Here is a 14,917-nt window from a genome sequence, read left to right on the forward strand (position 1 = left end):
CTGTCTGAACTGATCACTGACTGACAGTGACATTCTTCACTGGAGGCTGTAGTAATGCACAATTATATTATTTCCTTGGCTGTAAAAAAAGATGATACAAAACTTACAAATTGTATCTGGTTTAATCCAGTTAGTGCATATAGTACAGTGATGTTTTAAATAAACACTGGGGAGAGAGAGAGTGGGGAACAACATGAAGGAAAGGAGCCACAGGTCGGACCGGCCTGGAGGATCACAGCTTCTGAACATGTGCCGTGCTTACTAACCACTTGGCTACCAACGCTCCATCAATAACTTTTGAATGTCTCCTGCCGTTTGGTCATGATATAAGAACACACTTTAAGTAAACCTTCATGTGGGTTTCTTGATGAAATTGTTCTAACTAATTCTATGTATTAGTAAGGGAATATTGTGAAAATCTGGGAATAAATTCCTTACCAACCAATTTCAACACCAATGTGTTTCTAAAGGTGTCTAGTTACACATAAAAAAAGATTTAAATTCAACTCCTGTAGGAAAATCTGTGAGAGCTGCTGAAACTTCGGGTGCCTGGAACCTTATTGGTTGAAATTTTTTGATTTGTTTTACAGGAAGAAGAGCTTGTCTGAAAGCTGGATCGCTGGCTCTTTGTGAAGGAACTGGCCTGCCAGGAAAGCCAGCTTGTGGGCATATTTGCATGGTGCTGGAACTCGAATGGTGCCAGGCCAGTTCCAGTACCTTCCATGTGCCTTAAATATAGCAATCTATTGCAATCATTTAATTTGCACCAAAACCACTCCTTGGTAGAGAAACTGCCACACCCACTTTTCTGGCTCTTTTGAAAACCCTTTGTTAGGTGAAAATAAATGTTGCTTGTTGCATGTTGCATTTACTAAAAGAAATTGCCTAAAAGTTCAATATTCAGCAGAAAGCCGCATGTCATATCAAAATTTCCAGGAACCAGACTATAGAGTCATATATACAACAGGTACAGCATAGCTATGACAATAGGCTGTTTTGAAAACATTTTAATGGAACAAATGGATGAGGAGAGGAGGGCTAATTTTTAGGGGTTTTAGTGAAACATAATATTTGTATAGGGAGTAACATCTACATGTAGTGAAATCAGCATGTCACAACTTTTACTTGTTAGAAGCAGATTAGTGTTCTTTGGATGACATTGAGTTATTATAAATTTAAGTACGTTCATTCTGTATCATGCCTCAACAACATATTTATTTTGTGTAATGTGCTACTTACAGTATAGCTATATATTTCACTCAAAATGTCAATGAACATGTGCCTTCCAAGATTGAGTTTGGAGCTTTTGAAATATTTGTAGTGTCCGGGACAAAACCAAAATAAAGTAAAACCAAAGAAGAAAACCCAATTATTTACATAACCTCCTATGTCACTTAAGATTGTGTCACTGTATCCCACACAGCCACATACGGAAAATCTACATGTATGGTGTCTGACAAAGTGTGATTATATTAAACAGATATATTCCATTGTATCACCTCTACTGTACGCTATCTGCAGAACTCCAAGAAAGAAAAAGTGTGCTAAAAATAGGAGCTCATTTGAAGACAGATGATTAGGTCTTGAGGCACCTGTTCATTCTACCTCCCCAATAAATGCCAGAAGACGTGCTACTTAACACTTTCTCTCCACCTCAGAGAGGATTAGGGACAGGGGATAGAGCACTGATAACTTCCTTTGGCACAGGGCGCTGGCACAGTGCGATAGGCAGGGCAGGAGGGACGATGAGAGGGCAAGCGCCTTGGTGTGATGGGGTTGGCCAGCTACCACAGCTGGGCCTTAGAAAGCATAGATAGGATTGAATCCATGGGGTACACTCATCAGAATAGGCAATCTAACAGCACACAACTCAGACCTCCTGACCAAGGACTAATATTCAGATTGTCAAACAAGAGTTGGCAACAGCAGAATTTCTGAGCAACGGGGAAGTGGCTAATCTCATGCCAAATATAACTAAAATCCATCTGTTTCCTTAGATTACCTGCCAGGATTCAATTAAGCTGCTCCATATCTCCACTCCTGAGAGATTTCCAAGTGGCAAAGAGTCAGCTAATCACCCAGCAGCCCACACATTCACAAGTGTATTTCCATGTGAGACTTACAGGAAACATCATCACACAGTTAGTTTGTTGTAAAGTGGAACTGTATCAACAACATGAGCAACATTTAGTCAGAGGTAGTGATACACCATGTTTGTGTTCATACACATATGTGCTTGTTTGCTGCAGTAATGGTGAACATGTCTCACTTTGTATGTGAATGCTTGGTTGCTTCTTCTGACAGCCCCCTTTATTCATCCTGACACAGATACATTTTATTCTGGCTGTGATCAGCACTTCCTTGGCAGCTGACATTGTCCCATGCTTACGTCACAACTCCTCCCACACACATCTCAACAGCTCCACTGGGAATAGTTTTGAAACTCAGCCCTAACCCCACCAGAGATAGGTCACTGCTCTTTGCGTTTGCCCAATCTCTAGCTCCCATAGCCAGACAGAGAGATGGTTGAATGCATCTCCATATCCTCCTCTAACCCTATATTATACAGGGTGAGGCATCCAAGCACTCCTAAAGCACCCCTAAAGCACCAATGCTGTGCAGTCTTGCTATTATTTGCTAAAGTTTAGTTTTAACATATCCTCCTGTTTTCTTTCGGGACTGATTCTCTGCTAACTGGAACACCTCAGGTTATGATGAGAAATAATCTTGCTTGGATGCAACAGTTTTTAAAAACAATAGATACAAATGATGCTGTTAGTGATGATCACTCCAATTCTCTGCCTCTATGTGACCTTGCCCTCAACTGAAATCCCAATAGTACCATCCTCAAACACACACAAAAACCTCTCCATCATGTTGTTGTTGCTGGCTGGTAGCAGTGGGTGGGCTGTGCTGAAACGGCAGTCAGCTGCTTGTGTCTTACTCTGGAAAATATTAATAGACTGGCCATGGCTAACAATAGAGAGGTAATAGATACCTTGCTTATTGTTGGCTCGCTCTACTCCTTCCTGTCCCAATTCAGCACCATAGCATGTCAGAATTAGTTTGCTTAACTAAAGTGCATACAGCACAGTGTACACAGGCAGACAAGCACCAGAGAAACCTGATATCAGGTTACACCCATCACTTTGCTAGAATATTACTGTAGATGCCATATGATGTTACACACCTTGGAATTATCTGACACCCAATTAAGATATCATATACTACAAGGACTACATAAGACAGACCAAAAATTGCTTTGAATATTTGCAAGATAAACAAAATTAACAGATGTAGCCACAATACGTTTTAACTAGATTAACTGGAACTTGATCTCAACATCTGTCCAATGACTTGAATCATCTGTTTGACTTTGGCTGCTACAAAATCCAGAATCAAAGGATTCCCTTGCATTAACCGCCTCTCCACAAAGATTTAAAGCCAACCAACCGTCCAAGCAGCCACCCACTTGAGGATAAGGCGACCAGCTTTTATTCGCAGTCTACAGCAAACACAGCAAACCCAGCTAACCCCCTCCTCTCCTCCCCCACATGGCTTGATGCCTGGCCACTTTCAATGCTTGCATTTCCTGCCTTGAAAGACTTCTTCAAATGATTGTATTTATGTTTTACAATGAGGATTGTTGTGATTCTGTGCAGCAACAGCGCCCCCCCCACCCCCCCCACCCCCCGTCCCTCCCAATTCCACTACTACACATCCAGGCCACATCTCAGCATCACCATGGCAATGGCGGTAGTATCTCAGTGAGACGAGTGATATTAAGGGATTAGTGGGAGATCCTCCATCAGACTTCGGTCGAGGAGCACGATCCCCGGATCACAACATCAGCTGTCTGTGTCTCTCTCTTGATCAGTGTCAGATGACAGAGATGAAGAGCAGGCCTCTTTGCTATTATTTTTTGCAGTAGATAGTGTAGTATACACAAGAATACAAAAAACAATACAAAAACATGAATTCAGATACTGAATCTACAGAATAATGCTTTGAAAGCTCACACAAAGCCACCTTCAGCCCTAGGCAGTGTGAGCAGTGGTCTATATGCTGTACAGTATGTCCTAGTGTAGGTTACATGGTACTGCTGTGTGTAGTGTTCAAACAGTGGGATTATATAAGGGCCAGGGCTGCATTTGTGACGTTATAATAACGGCTGCTCTTTATTCTCCCTCTGTAATCTACCTATGCAGCATCTACTGTACATGAATACACTGTAAAGCTACTAAGCACCTAATCTTTGATCCCAGCCAGACCTCTAACACCAATATCCAATTCATAGTGACTAGTATAGAAAAATTATGAATCAAAAGAGAAATACAAATTGGAATATAAACAGGATAAAAATGATGTGATTTTTATGATGAAAATGATTTAGCTAAAACAGAGGTTTCATAAGCAAATATGAAGTTTTACAACAGAATCACTGCACCAATCATTACATCATATATTCTAGTGTCTGTTTGTGAGGCCTCTGCTGAGTGTGTGGGTGTGTGGGTGTTTCATTGACAGTGTAGTATCTCTCATGCGTGCATTTGCTGAAGGAATAAAGGGTGGGCACATTTGTTTATAGAAAGCACTGAATGAATTGGGTTTTGGGCCACACAAAGGCGTATCAGAAGGACCGGCTAGGCAGCATGCACATGTTTTAGTCACCAGCATGCACCTGCTCCAACCAGCTGAGTCTTGATTGAGCAAAATATGGCCAGACACACAAACACACAGAGGGATAGTAACTACACCAGCTCATAAAGCTAAGCTTCTGTTGGGGGTTGAAGTGTATTCACAAGTCAGTTTATTGCTGACTGCAATGACATTTGGTTTATTTTAAAATTCCTTTCTGTTGTTCTTACAACATACCAACATTAATAGAAGTTTAATCCAAGAAAAATGACTACATTATATCCCGTTCACACTCCCACTTCAGGGTCAAGAAAAAATGATAACACAGGTCTTTTCTTTGTTATCTCACTTTAAAAATAATTTTACACATGGAAATGATTTCATGTGGTTCTTAGTTTACCAAAAAGGATTTACTAAGGTTCCTCATATCAAACAAATAAACTGTCATTCAAGAGTGAGTCTAAATAAGTGCAGTTTTGTCCTTGTTGAAAAGATTTAGAAACTTGTGTTTTATAACCAGGAACATTTCCATGATGTGTAAATGTGCTTATAAATATGTGTTAGCTGTTCTGTCAGTGTTAGCTATTAGCTTACTCAGAGACATGCAAGATGTGGAATTGCTGAAAGCTACATTTCTGTTTTACCTGTTTAAATATAAATGAATTGCCAAACTTTTCTAGAAAACTTTTATTCCCCTTAAGGCAATTTAATTTAAACAAGTTGGAAAAGAGACAATATTGATGGAAGGATGGAGCAAGATGAGAAGAAAAACTGTTTGATTAGTTAGTTTGGAAAAGAGGACTCATTTGTTGTTAGATTAGAGAATAAACCACTTAATCTTCACTTTCCAAAACATATGAAGATATAGCTTCTTCAAGTACTTTATTTATCCGTTAGGAACGTTGTGTAAGTGTGCACACACAAAACATATACATCCAAGTGGCTGTATTAAAAGCATGAAAAATAGTTGTTATGAGAGGTACAGTAAGGAGAGGTAGATTAGCTCAGCATAAAGACTTGAAGCAGCAGGAGAAGTTAGTCAAATTCTGTTCCATCTGTCTACAAATATATACTATATACCAATTTGTGAGCTTTAGAGATGGTAAGTTGATTTTTTTAATTTTGAGAAGAGCCATGCTCTTACTGTTTGCCTGTGCTTTGTGTCCATTTGTTTTGTGTAGCTATCTAAAGGCTCCAATGTCTAAATGCATACACACGTGCAAGATGTCAATGCCCTGCTGTAACTCTTGTGAACATGTTCTATCCCCAAAATGTCTTCACTTTGTTGATTTTCAGTATATCACATAATGATCTCGTATTATTACAACAAGTATTTTTTTCATATAACATTCCTCAACAAGCTTTACAATCCTCTAATAGTGCAATTTGTAAACTCGTAAAATTTGTTTCTGCACAAAGTACCGTGCTGTCACTTGGCTGTATTTGAGTAGCATAATGCCTGTTTATTATTCGCTGGTTAAGTGGACAGGCTACAACATTTTTGCATCTTTGCATTCTCTGCTCTGCTGCCTGGCTCTCCTGGTAGCCCAAATGACCTCAGGCCTTGTTGCCTGTTTAGATGCCTGGCTGCTTGCTGGCCACTGCAGAAAGCTAAATGTCTCCACTATTAATAGTCCAACTAACAGCATGAGGGTTCTCACTCTTTGAGAGCAATAAGCTCAAGATGACCTGGTGCATGTTCTACCTCTAGTACCTGGCCTTTCAGCAGCCTCACTCTACATCCCTTCAGTTTTTATAGTGCCTTTCACTTCTTTCTGCACTATAATGGTACATAGACTTCCACAATGAAATATTATGTATAAAATAACTGTCTCACTATATAGAACATACTGTATATATTGGGGGGGCTCCAATTGTGTACAGTAGGCCTGACGAAGCTTGGTCACAGGTTTGGGACTGATTAATCTGGTGAGTCTCGTCTGAATGAAACCCTGGATGGTCCTTCAGGCCATGTGTTCTGAGACCTCTGCTGTGCAGAGTAGAGAGTTGTCTTTTTCTCTGACCTTTCAGGGTTCAACGATCATAAAACAAACCCAGAGGGAATGTCACAGGGGAGAATAAACGCGCCACACCTCACTAGCTATACAACAGTATCTACACTGACAGAGCACCTGTGCCAGCCTTCCCATTACAGTTTGAATGTGTAACAGAAACGTTTCTGTTTTCACTTTCTCAGAAAGTGTACAGTATTGTACAGGTACTCTTTAGCAGGCAACACGTGTTCCCTGAAGCACTCAGCCTCTCTCAGTGGGTCAGATGCTCTATATCTTCCTCTCAACTATACTCTGGGTGGATGGTGACAATGGGCAATAAAAGTGATAAAGTGGGCAATTCTCTATATGTTTTCTGCTCTCACAGTTTTACTCTCTTTTCCCTAGTTTATGGAGGAAACCGTTTACGTTTTCCCCTGATCTCCTTTTTTTCATTTTTTAGCGGTAACAAACTACTATCCAGCTGTATTTGAAGTTCTCCTGAATTGTGTTGATCCCATTCAGGCTACTCTTGCACAGCATGCTGGGGGGCTTATGTAACAGGAAGCCAGATGTTCTTGTACTGGAGCTGTTGTTAGATTCTGTTGTGACTGAGTACAGTATTACTGGTCACTAATGTTGTAATAATATACTTTTCGGCATTTTTCTTTTTTATTACTGGGGGCAATATTGTGTTATATTTTTAAATAAATGTTCATGCATGCACAAACACTGCTTTCTCAGTATGGTTTGAACTGGCAACCTTAAAAAAACATAAAAAAACACAATACACACAAGTATTGTTTTTATGATATAACCAGTCCAACATTTATTGCTCAAACAAAGCTTATAATAAAAAATACTGCTGCTTAAGGCTCTATTCACTAATTATTGAATGTATCTGTAAAAAGGACATTTCCCCTGCACTGCAGTGTTTGGCTTTATTATACATAACCATAGATATACAACATCCCTTGTACTAGTTATTACAACCTACTTCTCATTCCAAAACATTTTCCTGATGCCATGTTTCGCCAAGGGCATTTCAAATTGCACAGCCAGGGGCAGGAAAATCCCAGCAGAGAACAAAACCTATGCTGACGAATGCAGATGTTATTTAGAACAAAGCCCTGATAGACAATAGGGCCCTATGCTGTGCTGTGCCACGCAAGAGAATAGCAGGCTATGGGAGATGGCAGGCTGATTGCTCTGTCAATGGGGACTGAGGCTGTCATATCAGCAACCAGACCTGATAGCATCTCAGACGTCAATGTCCCTCCTCTCATTTTCACTCTGATGTTCTTCTCTCCTTTCCTGTCCTCCCTTCTCCTCTTGTCCTCCTGTCCCTTCTCATTTCCTCTCATTTCTCCAATGTTAACCTGTCTTACACTTTCCTCTCTTCCTGCACTCTCATCTCCTTTTCTATTCCCTTTTTAGCTTATCCTCAAGTGACCTCTCTTTCCCTTTCTCATCCAGCTTAAAGTATGGGGGAAACACATCTTGACATAGAACAAATTAAGTATTGTTTTCTTTTGTAATCTAATCCAATGAAATAGCTAAAGCAAACAATACATTTTCTCTACTAACATGTTGCAACCATTGTTGCCTGTGTCCAAAGCCTAATTGAAACTTTTCTGTAATGTAGAGCTGTATAACGTCCCTTCATCCATCATCAGGCAACTACACTGTTATACTGTTTGTTCCTTTATACAATCGATGTAGTTTATTTTGAATTGATCACACTGTCCTTATTCTCTAATGTAACAGTTGTTTGATCCAAACTGGTTTGACCGACATTTGCAAAATGACCCAGAGATCTGAGAACACCAGCCTTTATGAACCATCATGAATCTGTATTGTTTGTTGAGCTTTGGTTCACATGACTATTTGTAAAAGGAAACAGGTTGTTTGTTAAGTATAACCAGCAGATAATGTCAGCCTTGTGCCATTAATCGTTTTAAGTCCTGCAACTTTACTGTTTTATCTCAAGTCTCATCACTCTCATCAACCTTGTATCTGGCAGACACAGGCAGCTGCATCCTGCAAAAACTCTTTGACAGACCAACACCAACACTACCTGACACCCTGACAGGTTAGCAACTACTAAGTGAGCAGAGCATTTCACTATTTAAGGAACCTATATATTTCTCAGTAATTCATGAATACAGAACTTGACATACGTTGGTTGTTAAACTTACATTTGCCATTTGGCCAAAAACACAACTTTCACCCAATTTGATCTAGGTTGGTGGATGTGTAATAAGTGACATGTTTGCTTCAGATGATGTTCAGATTATTTTAGGATTCTACAAGTGGCCAAAAACGGATTAATGTTGCTTTGTAATTTAAATGATATACGTCTAATCAGTGGTTCATGGTTCCACAAATACAGCAAACAACAGAGAAAAGATGCACATCCAAGTAGAGGAATAAAGCCAATGAGACAAAAACAACAGGTTCATGCTGAAATGTGAAAAAGGGTAGTAGAGTACCAGATCACCAACTTTACACCAGTATAATTCAACTTGACCACTACAAAGGCACAACCTACATATACTGTATATTTGTTTTGTATTTTATATATCATTTAAATGATGTAAACTGTGTTTTGGCCAGCTCAGCCTAACTACTTGACAATGTGTCAATCTTTCATAACCAAAACCCTTTGTTACTTTAATTGGCATCATGATGTATTCATTTGGTGTGCATTCTGCTTTATGGAGTCAAGACAGCATCCACTCTCTCCCCCTCTCTCCCCCTCTCTCCCTTGGGGAAAGTGGTGGGGGATGGGAAGCACTGGAACACTCATGACAGAATCTGCTCTTTGCATGGAAAGCGAGTGAGCATGGGTGAGTGAGCTAAGGGAACAAGAGGAAGGCGGAGAGCTTGTATACTGTATACTGTCCAGTGGGAAGCTTCTGATTATTGCCTCGCCTCATTTCACAACCATAGGTCTCTCTTCTTTTTTTTTTTTGAATTGCTTTATTGGCATGAACACAATACCTTACACACAACACAAGGCTTACCATGAAAGTACAATAATTGAGACAATAAGAAAAACTAGTACTGTGATGTGCCAAGCTACAACTATACACTACACAAAACACTATCTATTACCTTTTAAGACAAATACAATAACATTTTTAATCATATGTACAGTTGTAATGTTTAACTGGATTATCATATTTCACTGGTTATTTGACATTTTTCCAAATAATTCCTCTAGTCTGATAACTTTTTAATATATGGTTGTGTCTGATTTGATAAAGAAACTCACTCTTTCTTTTTTGGGAAATGAAATGGTGTAAGGAAGTGTAGCTCTGCGTTTGGCTCTTGTTTGTGGGCATGACATGATGTGTCTTCATTGGGTTGCTGGGTTTGTCTCTGTCCCCAAAGTTGTGGTCACTAAATCTGTGTTATGGTCTTTTTCGGTCCAGTGCCAAATCACATCCAGTTTTGATGCTTATACCTTATGAACTATGTGTTTGTTTGTGTGCACTCACTGCCCCCCCCCCCCCCCCCCTTCCCTCTCTCTCTCTACCTCTCTCGCTCTCTCTCGCTCTGTCTCTTGGTCAGGAGGACTGAGACCCTACTGTAAGCCTCCAGGGACACAGGCCCACTCAGTAGCTCTAACCCCAGCTGGTACCCAGAGCTCTCTAGCCCTATCAGATAAATGACCAAGATGAGGTGTGTGAGTTGAGGGGGGGGTTGGTTATAGAAGAAGGTAATGGGATGTGATCAATCAAAGCTAATTCTAGGTCAACGCTGTTCATTCTTAACACACACCCCATCCCCCCTACACCTCTTGGCCAAAGCTATGCTTGATGCAAGCCTGGCGCATGATTATCACCAAGTCTTTGAGGACAGAACAGCAAGAGGGTGTGTCAATTAAAGTTTACAACTGAAACAGGCCAATTAGGAACACTAAACTATGATTAAAATAAGATTCCTAGCTCATATAAGCCTTTAAATAGTTATGTAAATATTTAATGTTCACTAGTTCTGTTCATTATGAAATGTCAAGATGTACAACTTGCCTTATTGGATTCTCATCAGTGTATGCAGTGTACAAAGTAGAGTCGTAGTGTAAACAGGAGAACAAGTACTGTAAATATTTAGTGTAACAGTGTACACAGCAGTAGAATTAATTACAAATGTTTTACAAAGAGTATTCATCAGCCTGTGACAGTTGTATAATGCCTTCTCCTGGAAATCCCCCAAAAGACCTGAATGGTGAATATAAGAGTGTACTTTCACTTTATTACTTAGAATATTAGTATGACAGCATTTGGCCAAGTCATTGATAAGCTCCTTTTGTAAGTATGAAATACCAGCTTGTTGTGGTGTCAGTTTTAATAACAACCATCCCATTTTGTCCTGATACAAAATATGATGTTCATAGATAAACTACACGACTTCAATGGAGTTTAAGTCAGTACCACAATTTCATCAAATGTATTTCAGGGGGTTATAATATTAGGGGTTTTGGACATAATGCTCACATATGGGGGTATTTTGACTTTTCTTTTCTTTGATAAAAAAGATATATATATCAAAACCACCATATTGTGTTCCCAGACAGAATGGGAACCAAGAGCAATTGTTGTTCAGTGCATTAAATATGGGAGGGCCTAAATAGACGTTGAAGCAGTAGATACCTCACAGCCCTTGAATAGCTGCATCTCAGTGGGAGTCCCTCCTACAAGGCAGCCAGCATAATTAGCACAGTTAAAGGAGCTCCATGAGCAAATGACACAGTCCCCCAAATTCACTGTCATGAGGAAGAGGAGGAACTGCAATACGACCCTGCGTATGAGGCCGATATGGAAAGAAAGCTAAATACTGTTATGTGCTTATATCAATCATAAATATGTGTTGTCACACTTGCCAAATAAAGGTAAAATTATCAAAAAATTTATTGCAGGTAAAATTATGTGGAGCAAGAGAAAAAGAAAAACAGCAAAGCATAAGCAGGTAGGAGGTAGGAGTGGAGACTGTTACTCCCTCCACCTGCCTCCCTATCCACTAAGCAGAAACAGGAAGCAGTCCTAAAGGTACAGAGGAACAGAGAGAAAGGAGAAGTGGGGCCCAAGGCAGACTGTAGGTCACCCCATCACAGGCACAGTGGGGAATACAGTGTCTGGTCTGGTGGGGGTGGAGATCCCATAACCACTCACTTGTACTATACTCAGAGACTCACTGATGCATAAAAAGATAGCTTATTATTAGAGGTGTCCTGAACTTCAAATAATGTAATTACATCAGCTTTAATGAACTTTCTAGGATGGAATTCTAAGAATGAGACACAGATTTGTAGTGTGTAGTGTTATGGACTTAAGAAATTCACTCATATGGATTGAGCGCATCTCTGCATCATTTTGCAGACACATATACAGGCCTTCTAAGTAGAAACAGGCTAAGAAAGAGTAGCTAATTACATGCAAGTCAGCAGCACTGGATTTCCGTCCATGCTCTCTGTAGCACCTCCAGTGAGATGACAGCAAGTTGGCAAGCCCTGCAGCTGGAGGCTCCTCTCTCTCACACTCTCTCTCTCTCTTCTTCATTCCTATATCCTCCCAGGATTCCCTCTGTTAGATTACACACTTGGATGTTCAAAATACTTCTTTGTCAAAAATCCACCCAAGCTGTTGTGGGATTGGAGCGTGAATGTGACAGCGCAGATGCACAGTATATAGGTTTGGATGTTGCAATGTTGGTGTTTGCTTCTGACACTGCTCAAAATGCAAGAAAGCATCCAGTGACAAGTTAATCCACTGCAGTTGTACCTATGCCAGGGCTGAGCATATTAACACTGGTTTAGGATATGTTATGCATGTGGGATTCATCGGTAAAGAAAGTGGGGATTTACTGTTTTGATGACTCATGATGAGTCACCTTGTCCATATAGACCAAACACGTGAAAGCAAACTGATATAGTCAGTGGAAGAAAACTTTACTATTAGACTAAAAGGTCAAGGCTTACTCTTATCAAACCAATAAGAATCCTACAAACACAACAAAGTGGTGCATCCACTTCATTGTCAGCTGTCAGTAGTGGAGCCCAGTTTGTGATTATATCCCTACAATGGATTGCGAGGAAGAGGCCATGCTTGAAACAGAACCTGCACACAGGCCATCAATGCAAAGGCCCTTTTTGATGTATTGTATGCTTTCAGTTAGTGTGGCCTGTAATCAGGGTTACCTCACATTATGGTGAGACAGTCCACCAGCCATTCAGTCAGTCAGTCAGTCAGTCAGTCAGTCAGTCAGTCATGTCTCTCACATAAAACAGCCTCTTCTGCTCATGCTCAGTCATGACAAGCCTTTGACATCACTGTCAGACTAAGAGTGACTAAAACTGACAATCCCCTTTACCTCAGAGAAAGAGAAATAGGAAAAAACACTCAGCTATTGAGGAGGAGGGGGGCCCTGAGATAGGAGAGGAGGCAGAAAAGGCCTGGGTGATTCACAGAGCATGCACAGCAGTGGCTGAGGTAGCTGTGTCTTCAAGTACATGAGTCATGTTTACCATGCAGCTGCACTAGGTAGGGATTGCACAAGTTTCATTTCATTAAGAATGTTGCATTAGTGATAACATTTACCACATGATTGAAAACTTAGCTCTAATTCCTCAAAAAAAAGATGCCAGTGATGGTGGAAAAAAAGCCTTTTAATCTCACTGGTCATGCTTGGACGCTGCATCAACAGCAAGCCTGCCAGAGATGTCTTGTAGAAATTTGGATGAACTTACTTAAAGTCGTATATCTCTGCTGCTCTCTTATTAAATGTTCAGAACACAGTGCAGGCTGGTTTGTGAACATGAAAGCATTTGCATCCTTTCACTGAGAAATGAAAAATACAAGAAACTTAAGATCAAAATGTTTAAGGCCACCACCCCGAAATCCCTCTTTTCTCTTTTGCCTGACTTGGCTAAGAAGGTCAAACACAAATTTAAATCAACAATACATCAACTAAGTGTGTTTTTATGAACAGTGCAAGATGATAGAGTGTTCTAACCCACTATAAAGCAGAGTTATGGCTCACACAGTAAAGGTTAAAGTGATGATGGCGGAAACAGTGCGGTCCACCTTAAAAACTCAAACCCTCCAGTGGACAGCGCCGTGGTGCTGAAACAGCTCCCAGCGACATCTGTACATAAGGGGAGCGGGGGGAGGGCAGGATCTGCAGAGACTTTAATGCTGAAATCACACACACCCCGCGTGCGCCATCCCCACAAAGGACACCTTAAATGATCTTTCCACTGTCATATTGTGTAATCTCGGTGACGTTCGTGGGGAAAGGTTAAGCAATTTGGCGTGCTTTAAACGTGAAAATGGCGCCCGTTGCTGCTAACCCAGCCCATTATAGTACAGCTCCAGCTTCTACAAAGTGGGGGAATGAGGTTGGAGAGTATGCCGCATTATAAAATGATGTTCAGTCATTCAGAAAAAGTATTTCATAAATGGGGGTCAAGAGCTGATAAACAAGGAAGGGGAAGATTGAACTACCGGTCGGCTACTAGTCGACTGTTAGAGCTATAGCTTGGATGTCAAGAGGCAACATGATCCTCCAGTTCCTCACAATGATATAAATTCACACTGCAATAACAAGCAACAAACACCCGGGGTTATCACAAAAGCACCAACAGCTCCCACTAGCCGCAAAATCTTACTTTAACATCGACTGTTCCTTCGCGTCCTCCTTCTTCTGTCGGTCCATGACACCGAGGATGATCTTCCTCTCATCCTCGGTGAGGTGGCTGAGGTCCGGCATCTCCGGCATGGCGCCGGCCGCTGAGGCAGCAGCAGCAGCAGCAGGGCCAGGGCCGCCCCGGGGCCCGTGTGGAGCAGACATCTTTACACACAGTGGCTACAAAACGAGAAAAGCACCGTCAACCAGCAGCATTCTGGCCGATGTTTCAGCTACATTTCATGCCGTTAGAAAATCAAATTTGCGGTGGGGCACGCTGCAGGCACTGTGGCTCATAAACGGCATGACATTTTGGTTTAGAGTTGCCTATAATGCACACTTTCCACCGTGCTGCAGAAATAAGCGTCAACATATTCATTACAGGCTTTAATCTTATCTGTTAACGATTATAGAAGGGTAATCACATTTGCGTGAGCCGAATGAGCTCTGGCTGCAAACAGGAAATTCGAAATATTCACGTTAAATTCACACATGAAAATGCCTGAAATAGATTAGAGTCAGGATTAGAAAAATATGCACTTAAGTGAACAGGCTGTAGGCTACAACCTTTGGGTATTCCAATCACAGGCTTCCATCCA

General features: G+C 40.8%; 1 protein-coding gene across 6 annotated transcripts in view; it reads right to left on the bottom strand.

Moving 5' to 3' along the window:
- Window positions 1-14,917, bottom strand: part of rims2a (regulating synaptic membrane exocytosis 2a) — a 144,460-nt gene that overhangs the window by 129,239 nt on the left and 304 nt on the right. For all 6 annotated transcript variants that reach the window (XM_065957666.1, XM_065957667.1, XM_065957668.1 and 3 more), the window contains exon 2: window positions 14,302-14,498. In XM_065957666.1, the coding sequence (XP_065813738.1) occupies window positions 14,302-14,483 (182 nt within the window). In that variant the 5' untranslated portion in view covers window positions 14,484-14,498. The remainder of the gene's footprint in view (window positions 1-14,301; window positions 14,499-14,917) is intronic.

Source organism: Labrus bergylta, chromosome 8 (assembly GCF_963930695.1).
Source record: "Labrus bergylta chromosome 8, fLabBer1.1, whole genome shotgun sequence".
NCBI lineage: Eukaryota > Metazoa > Chordata > Actinopteri > Labriformes > Labridae > Labrus > Labrus bergylta.